The sequence below is a fragment of the Heterodontus francisci genome, chromosome 35 (genome assembly GCF_036365525.1).
Source record: "Heterodontus francisci isolate sHetFra1 chromosome 35, sHetFra1.hap1, whole genome shotgun sequence".
Lineage (NCBI taxonomy): Eukaryota > Metazoa > Chordata > Chondrichthyes > Heterodontiformes > Heterodontidae > Heterodontus > Heterodontus francisci.
This window is the reverse complement of record NC_090405.1, coordinates 53,320,737-53,341,864: the sequence shown is the minus strand read 5'-3', so window position 1 is coordinate 53,341,864 and position 21,128 is coordinate 53,320,737. Positions and strand designations below refer to the sequence as shown.

General features: G+C 42.7%; 1 protein-coding gene across 1 annotated transcript; it reads left to right on the top strand.

The window, feature by feature from the left end:
• Nucleotides 1-12,707: 12,707 nt before the first annotated feature.
• nr2e3 (nuclear receptor subfamily 2, group E, member 3) lies at nucleotides 12,708-20,154 on the top strand. Its single transcript, XM_068015171.1, has 8 exons — nucleotides 12,708-12,765; nucleotides 14,256-14,406; nucleotides 15,060-15,163; nucleotides 15,349-15,588; nucleotides 16,202-16,380; nucleotides 17,097-17,337; nucleotides 18,795-18,900; nucleotides 20,022-20,154. Exons 1-8 carry the CDS (start codon nucleotides 12,708-12,710, stop codon nucleotides 20,152-20,154), a joined length of 1,212 nt encoding a protein of 403 aa, XP_067871272.1.
• The last annotated feature ends 974 nt before the right edge of the window (nucleotides 20,155-21,128 follow it).

The window sequence follows — 21,128 nt, the reverse complement described above, 5'->3', positions numbered from 1 at the left end:
ACAGCAGAGGAAAAGGCCACATTGTCCATTCCTAATCAATTAGTCCCACTCCTCTGCTCTTTCCCCATAGCTCCGCAAAATTTCTGTTCAAGTGTCTGTCCAATTCTCTTCTGAGTGTTATTATTGAATCTGTTTCCGTCGCCCTTTCAGGCAGTGAATTCAGATCATAACTCACTGTGTAAAAGAAAAAAAATCCTCATCACCCCTTGGTTCATTTGCCAATTACCTTAAATCTGTGTCCTCTTCCAGTGGAAATGGTTTCTCCTTTTTTACACTACCAAAACCCTTCATAATTTTGAACTCTATTAATCTCCCCTTAGCCTTCTGTGCTCCAAGAAGAAAAAAAATCCCAGCTTCTCCAGTCTCACCACATAACTCAAGTCCTGTATCCCTGGTACCATTCTATTAAATATCCTCCACATTCTCTCCAAGGCCATGATACCCTTCATAAAGTGTAGTGCCCAGAATTGAACACAATACTCCAGCTGAGGTCTAACCAGTGTTTTATAAAGCTTTAGTACAGCTTCCTTGCCTTTAGACACTATGCCTATTTATAAAGTCCATAATTCCCTATGCATTTAATCACAAAGATGCTTTAAGTTCATGTAGACACTGTACAGAACAGCGGGGGGAGGTGGGGGGGGGGTGGGGGGGGGGGGGGTTGCTAACAGTGGCTTTGAACAAACCTGCTAATTATACAGACTTGCAGGCCAGAGGATAATTACCTTTTAGAGAAGCTTTAATCATTGCAGTGATCTGAACAAGCTGCTCTACACAGCAGCTAAGGGTGGGCTTTCTGACTGGGGAGCTACGGGCAACCATTTAATCCTCTGTTCAGGCAGTTAGTGTTCCTCCCATTAGTAATCATTTTATACAAACTCACACAATAACTAATTCAGCCTTGAACTGACAACATTAATTATTATTGGGTAGACAGCTTTCATACACGGGCAGAGGTGATTCTGGACATCCATTTTTTAAGTAAGGCCATTAACATCAAGTCAGGCAAACTCTCACAGCTGGCCACCTCATACTGCTTGTTCTGATAATGTCACAACTGTTCTCTCTTTGAATTTATTTTGATTCATACACAAGCATAAGGGAGGGTCCAAGTCTTGCTCAGAGCTCTGAGCCTGGTCCAGAATTAACGGCTTTTGACCAAAAGTCCAAAACCTGATAGAGGGATGAGAAAAGGCCTTGAATTCTGTTGCTTGACATTGATAGAAATTATTTGAAAAACTTCATAACTAATTGCTGTGCAAAAATGAGACAATGAAGTAAGTGGGTAAAAGAGAGAGACTTCTATTTAAGAATCCCAGACAGGTGGCAAACCTAGACCAGACAAGAATGTCCTATGTAGTATGTTTAAGTGCTGCATACATGAGTGATAGCTTCTAATGATTATAAATCTTAGTAACAGACACAGTATAGAGTTTGTACCCCATTGCAGCCATCATCCGTCCCACTGGTACTGAACACTGATCTTTAGATGCTAATCGGTAAGCAGACCTCCAACCATCTGATCTAAGTGGGATTTAGAGTCAATGGACTAAATATTTAAAACAGGGATCAGGAATACTCTGGTTGACATTTGGCACAGTGTGTTTACAATGCACATAATCTGATGAACTCCCCACTGGTCTCTGCATGATGCGTGGCTGACCACAGTGATCATTAGGGTTTAATGCAGAAGGAAAACTGTGAGCATGACAAATAGAACCTGTGTAGCAACTCACAGGAAGATCTCAAATCCTATCATTGACCATTATCCTCCCAATTTTCTTCTATTTTGTCCCACCAATTTCCTGATTAATAGGTATCATTTTACCAGTACCATTCACACCTTGATAATGGGTGGCACAGTGGTTAGCACTGCAGCCTCACAGCTCCAGTGACCCGGGTTCGATTCTGGGTACTGCCTGTGTGGAGTTTGCAAGTTCTCCCTGTGACCGCGTGGGTTTCCTCCGGGTGCTCCGGTTTCTTCCCACAGCCAAAGACTTGCAGGTTGATAGGTAAATTGGCCATTGTAAATTGCCCCTACTATAGGTAGGGGAATATAGGGAAGGTGGGGATGTGGTAGGAATATGGGATTAGTGTAGGATTAGTATAAATGGGTGGTTGATGGTCGGCACAGACCCAGTGGGCCGAAGGGCCTGTTTCAGTGCTGTATCTCTAAATAAATAAATAAATGCCCACATTCTCCAGTCCTCTTCTCCTTAGAGCAGAGAGGGCTAAGAGGAGATTTAATAGAGGCTTTTAAAATCATTAAAGGTTTAAAGGAGTAAATAAAAAGAAACTGTTTCCAATGGCTGAAGGTGCGATAACCAGACGGCACAGATTTAAGGTGATTGGCAAAAGAATTAGAAGCGGCATGAACTAAACTTTTTTACGCAACGAACGGTTAGGATTTAAAATGCACTGCCTGATAGGGTGGTAGAAACAGATTCAATAGTAACCTTCAAAAGGGAACTGGATAACTACTTTTAAGAGAAAAACATTGCAGGGATACGGGGAAAGAGCAGGGGAGGGGACTAACCAGATTGCTCTTTGAAAAAAAACAGTGCAGACCCGTTGAGTGAAATGGCCTTTCTTTGCTGTACTATTCTATGATTTTATGAATGCCTCCTCCTCATGTTTGAGCCTCAAATAATTTTAAGTCACTTTGACAACTTCAATTAGGCAACAATTGAGCAGAGTGACACACATTGAAAGCCCATTATAAAGTGACAATCAAATAGGCTATTTTTCAAATTATAAAACAAAATGAGGTACTGCTGCTCCTAATGTGTAACACTTATTAAGTGGTCTAACACAATAGGCTTTGGCCTGGGTCTCCTGGGATCAATGCTCAAGAGTATTTATGTGAATATAATGAATAATTAAGACACCTGGCTTCAGTTACATTACAATTATCCTTATTTTTGATTACCGGTAGCTATTAACAATATATGGCCAGATACTCCTTTATATGCTACATTTATCCTATGAGTTTTCCTGTCGGATAAATGTAACAAATGCAGGAATTTCTAGCCAATGGGAAGCAATCCTTTAGGATGACCTGTAATTGACAGATCATAGACACAGGCAAGCCAGTCTCCTGCTCGGAAATATGGGAAGGCCGCAAATCACCTTCCTGCATTATGCTGTGTTTTAAGAATAAGCACATAGGTCACGCCACTCAGTCAGTTGTACATAAAATGGATGCATTTATATAGCACCTTTCAGGATCTCAGGAGATCACAAAACACTTTCAAGCCAATCAAATGCCTTTGAAGTGTCGTCATTGTTGCAATGTAAGAAATGTGGCAGCAAGGTCCCACAAACAGCAATGCGATAATGACCAGGTAATGGGTGCGAAATTTGGATCCGTAGTGCCTTAGCAGGAGTCAGCATCCTGAGGACAGCCTGTGCAACCTTATAGAGTCGTGCCTTCAGTTCAGCAAAAATAACTGGGGCAAAAAATGTATTTGAACTAGGTTGTCTGCTGGTACCTCAGATAAACGAACTCTGCACAAAGCTATTTGTGAGCTCTAAAACAAAAAAGGGACAAAGCCAAAATTTTGCTGAGTAGCTATTCATTGGTGACTGGCTTTCTGTGACACAGCAGCCTGATCTGAACTTAAGTCTGTAATAAGCTAAATCCACTATGAAAGACAGAAAAAAAAGTCAATGACTTCAACAAACTAATTACTTTGCCAGAGAACAGTGTCTGTTGCCACCATATGGTGTGAATTTAGGCCTCTGGAGAGGAGATCGTCTGAGGAGATCCTCACCTAATCCTTGTACTAATTGTTTTTATTAAACTAACAGATCTGTACTTCCTCCTGTTTTTTCCCCTCCTTCTTCTGAAAATGCTAACTTGTGCCACAGTCAGTGGGTGCCTAGAAACCCTCTTGTATCTTACCTAAGTGACCAATCTTCACATGTAAGCCTGGCTATTGAGCTCAGCAGGCTATTTGACTGCAGAGGCCGTCAAAACCCAATACAAATCCTGTTTGCACCCAATATCCACACAAATGCACTTTCATCAGAGGTCACAGAATGGTAGTTGGCAGCAAGAATCCTGACTGATTATCCCCCTCTGTAACCCATGGGCATGAGGTCCATTGTCGTACCAACTCAGCACAGACCATTGATTGAACCTACCTCAGAAGAGGTCTTATATTTTCTTTGTTTTTCTATCCGACTGAGATTTGCCTTTGGGGTTTTCCACTCACTATATACTCAGCAGCTTTCCAATATGGGTGAATCATTGTCGAGCTTCATTGGGAATCTCACCAATCAGGACAGATCTAAGCAGGGGAAATTCAGCATCAGTTGGGTTATCACAGCATGACAGCACAGAAAGCAGCAATTCAGCCCACCATGATTGTGCTGGTTCTTTGGTAAAGCTATCCAAATAGTCCTATTCCCCTGCTCTTTCCTCATTACCTTGCAAATTTTCTTCCTTCAAGTATTTATCAGATTGCCTTTCGAAGGTTGCTAATGAATCTGCTTCACTCACTCCGCTGGATCACAACTCACCGTTTATAAAAATGTTCCCTCATCTCCCCTCTGGTTCTTTTACCAATCGTGTCAAACCTGTGTTCTCTGGCTATCAACTCTCTTGCCACTGGAAACAGTTTCCCCTTATTTACTCTATCAAAATTGTTCATGATCTTGAGTACCTCTATCAAATCTCCTCTCAACCATCTCTGCTTCAAGGGGAACATCCCAGTTTCTCTAATCTCTCCAGATAGCTGAAGTCCCTTCATCCCTAGTAACATTCTAGTAAATCTCCTCTGAACCCTCTCTAAGGCCTTGACATCCTTCGCAAGGTGCGTTGCCCAGAATAGAACACAATACTCCAGCCGAGGCCTAATGAGTATAAAGGTATAGCATAGCTCCCTTACTTTTGTACTCTATTCCTCTGTTTAAAACGGCAAGGATCCATTTGCTTTTTTAATAGCGTTCCGCCACCTTCAAAGATTTGTTTACATACACCTCCAGGTCTCTCTGTTCCATACCCCCTTTAAAACTTTAGTTTTAGTTCATTTAGTTTATCTAGTAATGTTGTCTACTTTTTTAATGTTATGAGAGGGTTTGTTCCTTCTGTGTACTATGTGTGTTAGAGACTCTAGAAAGAGAGATAGAGAGGCAGAGTAAGAGGAGGGAAAGAGATGCAAAAAGAGATGGGCAGGGAGCTGTGGGAGTGAGAACACAACTGGACAAAGAGTTAGGAAGAGAAAAATGGGAGTGGGCAGTCTGGGATAGAGGGAGGAGATGGCAACAGCAAAACATGAAAGAAAAGAGGAGGACAGCAATACTGAGTGAAAGAAAGATCAGAAGGAAGACTTTTCCAAAAACATACTTTATTCATAAAAATCTGTAAAGAAAAAACAGGACAAAACAGTTCAAAACAGTTCCAAGTTGACATTCCAGAAAGTGCAAAAGAAATTAGTTTTCTTCAATACAGAACGTGACTTGCCTCACAATCCTTCCATTCCATTTTACATGCAATGTACATTTGCATTACACAGCAAAACTATATTTTGGTGCATACAGCCCGAGCGGTTATACACAGGTTCCAACCCCTCGGTTCGCTATGGCGGGAGGACCTTACACAGTGGCCTTTCCCCATTGAGCCTTTGTGGCGGCTGCCCCAAGCTCTAGTGAGTCCCTCAGCACGTAGTCCTGAACCTTAGAATGTGCCAGTCTGGACAACTCTTTGCAAAACTGTTCATGATCTTGAGTACCTCTATCAAATCTCCTCTCAACCATCTCTGCTTCAAGGGGAACATCCCAGCTTCTCTAATCTCTCCAGATAGCTGAAGTCCCTTCATCCCTGGTAACAGGTTTTGGGCAGACCAAAGAGTGTCTTTCACCGAGTTGATGGTCCTCCAGCAACAGTTGATGTTTATCTCGGTAAACGACGCTGCAAACAGCCCGCAGAGCACACACTCCTGTGTTACAGAGCTGCTCGGGATGAACCTCGACAAAAACCACTGCATCTCTTTCCACGCCTGCTTTGCAAAAGCACATTCCAGAAGGAAGTGGGCAACAGTCTCTTCCCCACCACAGCGTGCAGAGGCGGTGAGATTCCAGGCGTGCAGGAAGGATCTGATGGGGCCGGCCCTCCTCACCACCAGCCAAGCTACGCCTTGGTGCTTGTTTGAAAGTTCTGGGATGAGGTGTTCTGCCAAATGGCTATGGCAAACTGCTCAGGGACCCATCCAACAGGATCCACCACCTCCTTTTCCCGTAGGGCCTTGAGGACATTCTGTGCAGACCACTACCTGATGGATTGATTTTTCTGCACAAACTTTTCCACTAAGGATAGGTGGTAGAGCACGGTCCAACTGGATGGAGCGTTCCGTGGCGATGTGGCCAGACCCATCCTTCGCAACATCAGAAACAGATCGAACCTCAGCATGTAGTGACACTTGGTGTTTGCAAACTGGGGTTCTATGCACGGCTTGATGCAGCCGCGCACGAAGGTGGCCATCAGGATGAGGGCGACGTTGGGTACGTTCTTTTCCCCCTCTATCTAGAGGTTTGAACATCGTGTCCCTGTGGACACGGCTCATTTTGGATCTTCAGATAAAGGCGGCTCAGGTGACCGCCACGGCGCAACGTGAGCACCTTGCATCTGATGACCAGGTTCTTACCCGCAATGGAGAGACAGCGCCGCTCCCACATGCTCAGTTTATGGTGTACCATGGCTACACACTTCTTCCAGGATTTGGCACACACCCCGGTTCCTCTGAACCATATCCCCAGCACCTTCGGGTAGTCTGACCTAACAGTGAGGGGGACAAAGGATCGCTCAGCCCAGTTCCCAAACAACGTGGCCTTGCTCTTGCTGCAATTTACTTTGGCTCCCGAGGCCAGTTCGAATCAGTCACAGATGCTCATCAGCCTGCAAACGAACGGCGGATCCGAGCAGAAGACGGCGACGTCGTCCACGTACAGGGAGGCTTTGACCGGAGTGCCACCGCTGCCTGGGATTGTCACTCCTCTTATGCTCGCATCCTTCCTAATGGACTCAGCATAAGGTTCGATGCAAGCAAACAAGACAGGGGAGAGAGGACAGCCCTGCCTGACTCCAGATTTGATCAGGAAACTTTGATTCCCATCTATTGATTGAGACTGTACTACAGATATAAAAGCAAAATACTGCAGGTGCTGAAAATCTGAAACACAAACAAGAGATGCTGGAAATACGCAGCAGGTCTGGCAGCATCTGTGGAAAGAGAAGCATAGTTAACGTTTCAGGTCAGTGACCCTTCATCAGAACTGAGGTTTGGGGAGGGAATCCACAATTGGATCCAATTGCTCTACACAAACATCAGCACACCATTAACATATCGTTTGCCTTTGCTCCACGACCACCTGGTCAGTTATTCTCTGTGACCTTGTCCTATCAACACCTTCTCTTTTGTTATCTCTTGCCCCACCCTCACTTTACTTGCTTAAAACCTTTAACATTTCTAATATCTGCCAGTTCTGATGAAGGGTCACTGACCTGAAATGTTAACTCTGCTTCTCTCTCCACAGATGCTGCCAGACCTGCTGAGTATTTCCAGCATTTCTTGTTTCTGTTTCACATTTCCAGCTTCTGCAGTATTTTGCTTTTATTATCATAAACAGGAAAAGAGTACGTAAAGTGAGTTTTGTTCCTCTAGAGACAGAGTCTGGGGAGTTAGTCATGGAAAATAAGGAACTGACAGAGGAATTAAACAGATTTTTTGCATTTATCTTCACTGTAGAGGATACAAATAACATCCCAGAAATAATTGTGAATCAAGAGTTGAAAGGGAGGGAGGAACTTAAAACAATTACCATCACCAGGGAAAGGGTACTGAGAAAATTATTAGAACTAAAAGCTGACAAGTCCCCAGGTCCTGATGGACTTCACCCTTGGGTCTTGAAAGAAGTGACTGCTGAGATAATCGATGCATTGGGTTTAATTTTCCAAAATTCCCTCGATTCAGGAAAGGTCCTATCAGATTGGAGAATAGCAAATGTAATTCCGCTATTCAAGAAAGGAGGAAGGCAGAAAACAGGAAACTACAGGCCAGTTAGCCTAACTTCTATCATAGGGAAAATGCTGGAATCTATTATTAAGGAGGTTATAGCAGGTCATTTGAACATCTCGATGCAATCAGGCAGAGTCAACATGGTTTTGTGAAAGGGGAATCGTATTGAACTAATTTATTAGAGTTCTTTGAGGAAGTAACAAGCAATGTGGATAAAGGGAAACCTGTGGATGTGGTGAACTTGGATTTCCAGAAGGCATTTGACAAGGTGCCACATCAAAGGTTACTAAACAAAATAAGAACCTATGGTATTAGCAGGGATAGAAGATTGGTTAGCTAATAGGAAAATAGGCACAAATGGGTCATTTTCAGGTTAGCAAGCTGTAACTAGTGGAGTGCCACAGGGATCAGTGATGGGGCCTCAAGTATTTACAATCTATGTCAACGACTTGGATGAAGGGACAGAATGTATGGTTGCTAAATTTATTTCATCCTAGTTTGTTCAGTTTGCTTACCCACTGTTTTTTTCATGTTTATACTTGTGGCTGTTCAATTTTCAGTCCATTAACACCCTTTCTGTACTAATGCTTTGTCTTTTAACACACAATTAACATATCTTTGCTCCATGACATTCTGGTCAGCTATTCTGTGACCTTGTCCTATCGACACCTTCTCCTTTGTTATCTCTTGCCCCACCCTCACTTTACTTGCTTATAACCTTTTACATTTCTAATATTTGCCAGTTCTGAAGAAGGGTCACTGACCTGAAACGTTAACTCTGCTTCTCTCTCCACAGATGCTGCCAGACCTGCTGAGTATTTCCAGCATTTCTTGTTTTTATTTCAGATTTCCAGCATCCGCAGTATTTTGCTTTTAATTCACTCTACTGATTCATGGGATGAGAAGGTTATCTTATGAGGAAAGGTTGGACAGATTGGGTCTGTATTCACTGGAGTTTAGAAGGACGAGAAGTGATCTTATTGTAACATATAAGATCCTGAGGGGACTTGACAGGGTGGATGTTGAAAGGATGGTTCCCCTTGTGGGAGAGACTAAAATTAGGCAGCACAGTTTAAAAATAAGGGGGCTCCCATTTAAGGCAGAGATGAGGAGAAATTTTTTCTGAGGGTCTTGAGTCTATAGAACTCTCTTCCCTGGAAAGTGATGGAGGCAGGGTCATTGAATGTTTTTAAGGCAGAGGTAACAAACAAGGGAGTCAAAGGATATCGGGGGTTGGCAGGAAAGTAGAGTTATGTCCACAAACAGATCAGCCATGATCTTATAGAATGACGTAGCAGGCTCGAGGGGCCGAATAGCCTCCTCTTGCTCCTAGTTCATATGAGTGGGGATAGAAAGAGACTGCACAGCAAGAATATGCGCTGTGGATAAAGGGGAGCCCGTTGACGTACTGTACTTGGATTTCCAGAAGACATTTGACAAGGTGCCACATAAAAGGTTATTGCACAAAGTAGGAGCTCATGGTGTAGGGGATAACATATTAGCATGGTTAGAAGATTGGCTGGCTAGCAGAAAACAGAGAGTATGCATAAATGGGTCCTTTTCTGAGTGGCAGGATGTGACGAGTGGAATCCCACAGGGGTTGATGCTGGGGCCTCAACTTTTTACAATTTATATCAATTACTTAGATGAGGGGAGCGATGGCATGGTAGTTAAATTTACAGATGACACAAAGATAGGTAGGAAAGTATGTTGTGGAGAGGACATAAGGAGGTTGCAGACTGATATAGATAGGTTGAGTGAGTTGACAAAAATCTGGCAGATGGAGTATAATGTGGGAAAATGTGAAGTTGTTCACTTTGGCAGGAAGAATAAAAAAAGCAAAGTATTACTTAAACAGAGAACGACTGCAAAATTCCAGAGTGATCTAGGTGTTCTCGTGCATGAGTTACAAAAGGTTAGCAGGTACAGCCAGTAAGAAGGCTAATGGAATGCTGTCCGTTATTACAATAGAAATTGAATATAAAAGCAAGTATGTTATGCTTCAGTTATACAGGGCATTGGTGAGACCACATCTTGAATACTGTGTGCAGTTTTAGTCTCCTTATTTAAGGAAGGATGTAAATGCGTTGGAGGCGGTTCAGAGGAGGTTTACTAGATTGATACCTGGAATGAGCAGGTTGTCTTATGAGGAAAGGTTGAATAGACTGGGCTTGTATTCACTGGAGTTTAGAAGAGAGGAGAGATTGAAGTTTATAAGATCCTGAACGGTCTTGACAGGGTGGATGTGGAAAGGATGTTTCCTCTTGTGGGTGAGTACAGAACTAGGGGGCACTGTTTTAAAATTAGTTGTCGCCCTTTTAGGACAGAGATGAGGAGAAATTTTTTCTCTCAGAGGGTTGTGCGACTTTGGAACTCTGCCTCAGAAGGTGGTGGTGGCGGGTCATTGAATATTTTAAGGCGGAAGTAGATTGATTCCCTTGCCTAACAAGAATCTAAGGTTATTGGGGGTAGATGGGAGCTTGGAATTCGAAACACAAACAGATCATCCATGATCTTACTGAATGGAAGAGCAGGCTCGAGGGGCCGAATGACCTACATCTGCTCCGAATTCGTATGCTTGAATGTAATCTAGAACAGAAACTGGATAAAATGCATGGAAGGGAGGGAAAGGCAGAGAAGATGAAGGGAAGATTCCAGGCTGCCAAAGTGGGAAAGACAGGGAACAAGCGAGATACTGAAAGAAACATGAAATAGAGAAAGATACACTTTGGAGAGACTCTGGACAAAAATAAGACAGAAACACAGGAAAAGAGACAGCAAGATAAATGTATAGAGTCAAAAAGCAACAAGGGGAAAGATGGGAGAGATAGACACACATGCAAACATACATATGGCCAGAAACAGTGAGAGATACACAAAGGGAACAATTTGAACTTCTCACCTAAAACAGACACAAATTTAGCCTGATGGATTAAGTGGGATACCCAATCCTCATTAAAATTTAGCCTACGAGTGGAAACGCCAGTGGATCCAGTGAGGGAGCCGACCCGAAAGTCAGTAGGTGCATTCCTGGTTCCACAAAGATACCCCAGATATGTCAAGCCATTTTTGGAGTGGCTTCCAGCAGTCCCTCCACCAACTGAAAACTGCAAATGGGGCTCTAGCACCTCAATTTTCAGATGTGAAAAGACTCCCTCCTGTTCCGGTTGGGAGAGCTAGGTGCCCATTTACAGGCCCACCTGAACACCACACACTGTAGGCTTTGGATGTCCAAGGCAAGGCTGCTTGCTTCTCTGCCATTTTCAACTACTCGACACAAAGAACAAAGAAATTTACAGCACAGGAACAGGCCCTTCGGCCCTCCAAGCCTGCGCCGATCCAGATCCTCTATCTAAACATGACGCCTATTTTCTAAGGGTCTGTATCTCTTTACCTTTTAAATGGGGCGCCTGGCAGTTCAAAATCGGCCTCAGAGACTTTTTGACAGGTACGGAGTCAGAGCAGAGACATAGACAGAGCAAAGCAGTGTCAGAAATTGAGAAAGATGGAAACAGAGAAAGAGAATGAAGACGACCCAGAGAGAGACACGTGCAAAGAACAGTACAGAGGAAGATAGAATGAAGGAGCAAGATATGTAACAGAGGCAAAAGAAAAATTATTTTTTGTAAACCTTATGCAAAATATATTAAACTTTAATGTACTAACAGAGAATATTAATCCAAGATGCAGTCTGAAACCCTAATGGCTTCTGGCACACTGTGGCAGTTCTTGATCCTTACCATCCAGCTGTCAAAAGATCACACACCTAGTGGAGTTCTATTCAGGAGAGCTTATAATTAGCACAGAATGATGCCATTTACTCTTTGCTCATTTCATAATTCATGGGCTGCCCTTGCAGCCCAAGAATGAAATGAATTTAGTGTAAGCGAAACACAGCGATTAAAAATTCAATTATTTGTGTAATTGAAATGCCTGTTCCCCTTCAAAAGGAAGGATGGAACTAATAGGCACCTGGGCATCCAGGCAAATAGTGGCACCATTATACCCATGAGCAATCAAATAGATCAAATTTACATCAGGAAATTGAGCATAAACTCACACAGAGAAATACTCTCTGAACGCTAGCAAACAGGATAATTCATGCCTTTTGAAATGACACATATAATCTAGCCGTCATTCTATAGAAAGAGATGCATTCAGATGTAATAAGCACTTTTACGTGAGTTTTTATACAGTGTTGGATAGAAGGAAAGGCAGGTTGGGCTGAGGCTGAGTTTAAAGTTACCGTTCTAAGACAGAAGAGGTTTCAGCATTTAAATTCTTCTTGTGCTGACTGATTGATCCACCTTTGTAATGGACAGTAAAGATTAAGAGACTGACAAATAGGCATTTACTTACAGAGTGTTAGAGGCTAATCTGCTGTGTGGGCTTTAGAAGTACAGGAGCACCAGCAAAGCTCATTCACACACTGACTCCTCAGATACACAAGAGCTCGAGACTTCCAGCAATAAAACAGAGTGAGAGACACAGAAATCCAGCTACTGCACAAACAACATTTCCCATCTAAATTTTGGATACTGCCTTCTTCCTAAGAGCCGGATTTTCCCTTCATTTCAAAGGTTGGATGTTTCCTCCATCCAGGATTTCTGCATCAGCTGACCAGTTGCTCCCAGGCTGACCTAGAAGAAATTTTGCAGAGAGCCCAGCTCCTCCTCTTTGAGAAGCAGAATGAGCAGCTCCCCCACAGAGTCATCAGTCAGCCCAGGGCTGGAGGACAACCAGGCAGGTATGAGAGAGTGTGAGTGTGAGAGAGAGAAAGATACAGCGAATGAGAGAGACAGTGAGAACCAGAAGAGCAAACAGGCAGGTGTGAGAGATGTGTGATTGAGTGAGACAAGAGAATGTGTGTGATTGAATGAGACAGAGAGAGAGCGTGAGAAAGAGATTGGGAGAAACATTAGAGCAAACAGACAGGTATGAGAGATGGCTGGTGAGGCTGAGAAGGACAGTCAGGGAGATGAAACAGAATGGCAGATAGGTATGAGAGTAAGAGAGACAGTGGGGTGAGAAGAGCAGCCAGGGATAAAAGAGAATCAGCCAGCAGTTATGAGAGACAATGAGAAAGTCAAAAGGGAAGAGTGAGACCGACAGATATCAAACAGAAAATCTGTAATGTGTGAGAAAGAGACATGGAAAGATGAGAAAGAGGCAGACATTAAAGGTGTGTGAAAGTGTGAAAGAGAGAGAAGCAGATTCGCAGTCCGAAGTTGGGTTATGAAGTGAGTGAAATTATGTCAATGGCCAGGGCTCAATTAGTGTTAATCAGAGTGGGAAACAAACACTTCAAGTAAAAGAACTAACAAGAGAATGATTTCAGTTTGTGCTCCTGAAGAGAATGTGCATTTAAACATTAAGTAAGATGAGTAAATGAGCGGTGGGCAGTCAGACTAAAAAATTGCTTCAAGGAATAAACTGAAAACCATTTTAGAAAGCATAAAAAGATGGATATTGTTGTTTCACTGTATTTAATAGTATTCAGTCTTTATTGGAAAACAGTATTAATTTGTTAAATAGACTTAAAGAAACCTGATTATTCAAACTCTAGTTTGAACAACAAAATAATTCATTTAATCATAAACATATTTTAATTATGATTAAGGTACCAAGGTAATTTGGTGGGTACCTTGGCTCTCAGTACTACATTACTTGTGTAGTGATGGGATAAATATGAAAGTTGACTGCTGTTGGTAATACGCCGTGTATTCTGTGTCGAGCTCTAATGTGTGAATCTGGGATTTACAACAAGGGGTTTCTTGTTTAAAATGGTTGGAGAGAATGTTCCAGAAAGCCCTTGAGCTTTTTTCCAGGAGTTCAAGTTAAATTCTTAATTTGCTGGATCATAGCAGGAATCATCGTTTTAGAGTCAAAGAGTAGTAAATCTTCATCAATATGTCATCATTCTTAGGAAAATTGTCTTTTGTTCTTTCACAAAGCCCTGGGTCATGTGTATATATGGTCTCTTTTTTTGGATACTTGGTGTCACTCATATTTAATTTTAAACAGTGCCTTCAGATGAGGCACACCAAATGCTTGGTGAAGAGTCAAGCCAAACTCTTTAGTCAGCAGTCATGCTTGCCCTTTGGTAAGAAGTTGAGTTCAGCCAGTGACACGTCAAGTCCAAATCTTTGTTGTGGAATCTAATCTGACTTCTCGTCTGTTAGTACTGACCCTTACCATACTGAGGGGATTTATTTTTTCTTTTGTGCTTTCTATCAGTGAAGACCCCAAGTCCAGGGAAGTCCCTCAGCCCTGTGCTCATGTGTAAGGTGTGTGGGGACACCAGCAGTGGTAAGCACTATGGTATTTATGCCTGTAATGGCTGCAGTGGCTTCTTCAAGCGGAGTGTCAGAAGGAAGCTCATCTACAGGTAAGAAAGTGCCATAAGTTTACTACTGCAGTAGTTCAAATTGTATAAATGGTAGCATAGTTTACCGTGCTATATCCTCAAACTCACAACCTAAACTTGTCAAGAAAATGTGTCTTTAGAGATCCATGTCCACATCAGCAGGCAAATAGGGCCTTAGTTTAATACTTCATCCAAAAGAGCCTGCACTAAAGTGTCAGCTGAAATTATGTGCTTTAATTCTGCAGTGAGACTCGAACCCCCAACCTTCTGACTCAGAGGCGAGTGTGCTACCACTGAGTCAAAGCAAATTAAGAGCAAAGAAGAATTATAGAGATGGATTTTATTCATATAAGTTCAGCTAATAGTCTGGAATTATCAATTGAATACATAGAATAATAGAACACATAAACCCAATACTAATGAATTCTCATTCACTCTTATCATGTAAACCTATTAAATTCAGACAACTGTAAAGCACATCCTCACTGTATTTACATTTTCCAACTTTATGTTTGGAGACATGGGGGAAATACATGTGTTTCACTGCAATATAATGTCCTTGGGAAGTTTGGTGCTCATTATTCCCAAAGATACAGCCCTGTTCTTCAAGTATCTCAGAGGTGGTGAGACTGTTTAATTTTATTTATTGACTGTTCTTGCATCTCTGCTCTCAGGTGCCAGGCAGGTACCGGGATGTGTCCTGTGGATAAAGCCCATCGGAATCAGTGCCAGGCTTGTAGACTGAAGAAGTGTTTGCAGGCTGGTATGAATAAAGACGGTGAGCGTATGCGAACGTCTCTGTGCGAGAGCATATATGAAATTATGGCTTAATGGTTCTGGCTCTTAGCAGCTGTAATCCTCTAATCTCTGCGTGTTATTCTTTGTGCTTCTTCCTCTCTCAGTCTGCCTCTCTGCTTTTCATCTTTCTGCCTGCTCATTCTCCTTTCACATTTGCTCCTCCAGCTGTTCAGAATGAACGCCAGCCCCGTAGCACTGCCCAGGTCCGACTGGACACTGCCGAGCTCGACCCCGATAAGGAGCACATTGCCACTACCAGAGAGCCCACTTCATCTGTCAGCACCCAGAGATCTGTCTCCTCCAACATCAGCAGTAGCCAGAGGACCATCAGCCCACCAAACAACCACCGGTTCATGGCCAGCCTGATGACTGCTGAGACCTGCGCCAAGCTGGAGCCTGAGGACGGTCAGTGACTGGTTACTAATCTTCTCTGCAGTCGCTTCTTTACTGTGTGCCCATCTCCAGTGATTAAAGCATTAATCCAGCTCTATAAAAATTAGGGCTGGTGTCAGTTTATAAAATCCATTTAGGGTGTTAATTTACTTTTTCCTCCAATTTTCTGCCTTCCACTCCCAATCATTTGTCCTCCAAAAGCACACATTGTGAGCCTAAACAATGTTTGACAGCAACTATTCACTGATGACAGCATCATACCTGAGCCAAATCCTATACATACATTACACTCGGCCACACTTACCTGCTAGCAAAAGTCATCAGATAGTAATCAGGAGCAGGAACCCTGCCTGATTTTACCACTTGCTAGTCCAGGGCCAGTGTGGCTAAACAACCTTGGCAGAGGCTGGGGATTGAACCTGTAAGGAAGGATTCAAGGCCACATATTCCATAAGACAGCATTTATTGAATAGGGCTGGCTAAAGGAATCCCATCAAGGTAACATTTCCACAAAATTATTCCACTGGTCTGGTGGTAAAAAAGAAAAGCATCAGAAAACCAATATTTACTGTCACAGGGAGGGCAGAATTATTAAATGTTTCCCTGTTACATATTGTGCTTGCAGTGGATGAGAACATCGATGTGACAAGTAACGAGCCTGAGAGGACATCCGAGTACCAGATGTCCATTTACCCTCCCAGCAGTCCCGAGAGCGTGTATGAGACTTCAGCTAGATTGCTCTTCATGGCAGTTAAATGGGCCAAGAATCTTCCGGTCTTCTCCAACCTGCCGTTCAGGGACCAGGTATATTTGCAGAACACTGGTGGGGCTTGGGGTGGGGGCATTGGACTAAAATGCAACACTGGAGGGCAAGGAATGAACGCACGATTCCAACGTTACAGTCTGGGTTGGATTGGAACCCAGGGCTCAGAGGTGAAAAGTCAGTGTGTGCTCTCGGTTTTGTGGGAAACTCGAGTTCTTCCTCTCAGAGGCTATTTCTACACAGATGTTTGGTCCAATCTCATTCATATAGTTTTCTGTGTTATCCAGTTGAATCAATGAGAAATCAATAGTGGCATAGCCAATCGAGCAAGACACCAGCACAGTTAAAAAGTGTGGATAGGGGTGAGTGGAAAGAAAAGGTAAATTAACAAAGCAGTGATTAGTTGATGCAAAACTTGGGTTTTAAAAGCTTGTAGAAGGAAGAATAAAGGAATTAAGATTCAGGAACAGAAAGTTCGGATAGGAGATGGTGCAATGAGTATTAATTTCAATACAGGGAAGCTGCAGGGAGGAATATGAATGTGAAGCTGAATATGGTTAACTCGAAGGACCTCAAGGCAGCTAGAGATGGCCAACAAATGTGGCATTGCCAGTATTACCAACATCCTGAGGACAAAAAATAAATTGGAGCTGAGGAACAAGATAGAAGATTCAGAGGAGCACTGACAACAGAAGTATTGGCAAGAGCGTTCACTGATTGTTCCTCCCAATCAACAAAAAGACTTTTTCTGTTGTAGGTGATCTTGTTGGAGGAAGCCTGGAATGAGCTCTTCTTGCTCTGTGCTATCCAGTGGTCCATGCCATTGGAAAGTTGCCCTTTGCTGTCATTACCTGAACTCTCTCATAACCCTCAAGGCAAGAGCAATTCCACCATGACTGACATCCGCATCCTGCAGGAGATCATGAGCCGGTTCAAGGCCATTGCTGTGGATCCCACAGAGTTTGCTTGTCTGAAGGCTGTGGTACTCTTTAAACCAGGTGAGCAAAACCAACTCATCCATTCACCCTGGACAATATGTCTGACTAATTCATCTGTCCTGCAGCCAATGTAATGTAAATTGTTCTGTTGAAAGGTCACAGACCTGAAATATTAACTCTGTTTCTCTCTCCACAGATGCTGCCAGACTTGCTGTGTATTTCCAGCATTTTCTGTTTTTACTTTTATTTAATGTAAATTGTTGTTGCTGGAGTTCAGAGGGCACAGAATCTATTAGGCTGAGTAGATCATCAGAGCAAACTGAACCCTAATGGTAGAGGGAGAGACACAGATATAATACATGGGAAAGGAGGCAGATACTGAAACATACCAACTTGGTAAAGACTTAAGCAAAGTCAGCTCAAGTAATATTGTTTAAGGGACTAAAAAGTATGGAGTTTGCAAGAGACAAATGGCATTCCGGATTAACACTTGTGAGGCGACACAGTGGCGCAGTGGTTAGCACCGCAGCCTCACATCTCCAGCGACCCGGGTTCAATTCTGGGTACTGCCTGTGTGGAGTTTGCAAGTTCTCCCTGTGTCTGCGTGGGTTTTCTCTGGGTGCTCCGGTTTCCTCCCACAAGCCAAAAGACTTGCAGGTCGGTAGGTAAATTGGCCATTATAAATTGCCCCTAGTATAGGTAGGTGGTAGGGAAATATAGGGACAGGTGGGGATGTGGTAGGAATATGGGATTAGTATAAATGGGTGGTTGATGGTCGGCACAGACTCGGTGGGCCGAAGGGCCTGTTTCAGTGCTGTATCTCTAAAACTAAAACTAACTCACTAGTTCTTTATATGGATGTTACATAGAAAAAAGCCCTAATTCTTTTATGATGCACTATATTTGTGGCTGTGAGCAGATTATTCTGAAATTTTGGTACTGGCCATGTGCACAGATGTATTCAACGAAGCTTGTGCCACACTTTAACAGAACATTGGGACTGTTCAGTGGCAATGGCCACGCTCTGGGCCATTTGTTTTCTTTACCCAATATCTCCCTTCCTCTCCTGAAAGTGCTGACTCATTCCAGGATACAGTTCCAAAGCCACTGAACCATTTCCAGTACCTCGTTCAAGTGGGTATTTTTCATGCAGCACTGCAGATAGTGAGCATGCAGGTGTATTGACTGTAGGTACCAAGCAAACCCTCACTTTATGCCCACACATGCACTTCCAGCAGAGGTCGCTGGATAGCTATCTGCAGCCTCAACTCTGGCACATTTTCTCTCTCTAGCTCAAAAATGCTGAGATCAAATGTGCAGCCCCAAATCCCATCCCAGGGTGAAATCAGCTAACTCAGCATAGACCAGGGATCTGGAACCCTCTCTGTATGTGTCCATTAGCATGATTACCAACTGTGTCATTGGGGGCAGATGTACAAGAGTATTTCTAATGCAATCTCAGAAGATTTCCCTGCATCAGTGAAATAGATATTCACCTATACTGTGTTCTCCCTCAGAAACACGAGGCTTGAAGGACCCAGAGCAGGTGGAGAATCTACAGGATCAGTCACAAGTGATGCTGGGTCAGCACAGCAGAACACACTACCCAATCCAGCCAGTCAGGTAAGGAGAGGCAGATCTCAAAGCAAGTCTCCTGCTGAAACCAACCTCCGCACCTGGACAAATACCAAATGGCTCTTTGCAGGTCACTTGCTCATATCAGATTATGCTAGTACTAGATACAAAACATGGAATGGATTATTACACTGCACAAGTATTAGATACAAAACATAAGAACGGAAGAAGGAAAGGACCATCTATTAGTGCTCACCCTAACATTAGACAGCACAATCTTGTCATTCTTTATTCACAAGTAATTTTAACACCTGGGGGACGCAATTTAAAAAAACTGATACTAATTTTAGAAATTTCTTCCCAATTTTCTATAATAATCGAGCAAGCTCCAGAAGACAATAGTTACCCATGATTAGGAACACTGGACTGTACACGACAGAATGGGTCGATACACTGCATCAAAACATGTAATGAATTAAAGCCCTCAAAGTGACAACTTGTAATTTCAGGCCAGTGGCCCCTTCAACAACCTAGTATATTTCTTTACTTCCTATTGAGGCTGAATAGCTAATGTTTCTCCAATCTTTCCTCACAGTTCTATCATCTGACACTGGGGTTAAACCTCATGACACCTCTCTGACTGGTCTCCAGAGCTTAAATGCATCTCTTCCATCTCCATAAACAACTGGGTTCAGTACTCCAGGCATGATCTGACCAAAGCATTGTATATTTTAATCATAAATCCCTCCGACTTGCACTCCATTATTTTAAATTTCTGGTTCTTTCAGATGAAATGTCAAACTAGGGGTCTACCTACCTGCTCAGGTGGACATTAAAGATGCCATGGCACTTTTTGAAGAGAAACAGGGAGTTCCTACCTCAACCAATACCATCAAAAGAACTTAATTTGTTGTTCACCTCATTACTAATTGTAAGATTGCTGATGCAAAATGCCAACCACATCTAGCTACAGTAACTCCACAGTGTAATTCATTATGTGTCAACTGCTTTGGGTGTTTCTAAGGCATGATTAGGCATTAATTAAATGCATGCTCTACCTTTCTATTTGCTTTGCTGATTGGTGATTCTATTCCTGATTTGTATTTTCAACAAGTTTTATGCTCGGGGGGTCAGTTGCCTGAATCTCTTCTTGTCCATCTTTTTCTCAGATTCGGGAAGTTGCTTCTCCTCCTGCCCTCACTCCGCTTTGTCTCTTCAGAACAAATTGAGCTGCTGTTCTTCCACAGAACCATCGGTAACACTCCCATGGAAAAGCTTCTCTGTGACATGTTTAAAAGCTGAACCTCTCAAGCAGCATCCGCGATTATATTCTGACCCCTCCTTCTCCCCCAACGCTTTGCGCTATTGCATTGCCGTGATTCCTAGCGTGCCATTGCTATCTCCGAAAAGTGCTAAGTCCTCTGTCCCCGCAATCTCCACTACGACACCACACTGCCCTTCCGTCTCCCCAACATTTCATCCTGTCTATTTATTGTTGTCTCACACATCACACTGATTGTAAAATATTGGGTAGAATGGTGTAACAGTCAGTTTTCCCAAACAACTAATGCTTCAAATCCTGATAATTTTTAAACCTATGAAGACTGAATATATTTCTATATAAGAATAAAACTGGAATCTGGTTACCCAAGTTGCTTGTTGCTCACCTGTTTCTTCAATATGTTACTGTGGAGAGCGAAAAGACGTAACTGTTATCTGCTTACATATTAATGACAAATGCAAAATAAAAATACTGGTATACAAGAATGTCAACAGCAGCAAACTGTGGTTAGGAGAAAGGTTCCTGGAGGACTGTGTGTCAGGTGACACGAATAAAAAAACAGTACAAGAAACAACAATTTTAAGGAATGTTGAAAGGATGCATATCCTTACAATGAAGATAGAAAGACCACTGCAGGTCAGTAAGACTAAGAACTACTTTATAGGCACGGGGAATGACAGAGGATTGAGGACAGAGTCAGCAGTAACTCACTGACAATAACTAACAATAAATATTGCAAAGAGCAGGAATTGAATTGCAGTAAAAGGCATCAAAAAACTTCTTTGCTATGTGTAGACCCTTTAAGAGATTATTTTGACAAGGGGACAGGCAAAAAAAAAAACAGGAATAGACAAGTTTTTTGTAACCGACAACCTTATATAAAGGGCCAAAATTTGAAGTCCAGAACACTGCCAACTTTGAAAAGAACAGAAGCTGTAAATTAACAGGTTGTGATATTTGACATCAAGCTTGAGTTTTAAAACTTTGTCCATTG

Excerpts from the sequence above, each read along its gene's own strand:
- nr2e3 (XM_068015171.1), top strand. The coding sequence starts at position 12,708 with ATGAGCAGCTCCCCCACAGAGTCATCAGTCAGCCCAGGGCTGGAGGAC. Across the intron at positions 12,766-14,255 it reads GCTGGAGGACAACCAGGCAG|TGAAGACCCCAAGTCCAGGG; the intron begins GTATGAGAGAGT and ends GCTTTCTATCAG. Across the intron at positions 14,407-15,059 it reads AGAAGGAAGCTCATCTACAG|GTGCCAGGCAGGTACCGGGA; the intron begins GTAAGAAAGTGC and ends CTCTGCTCTCAG.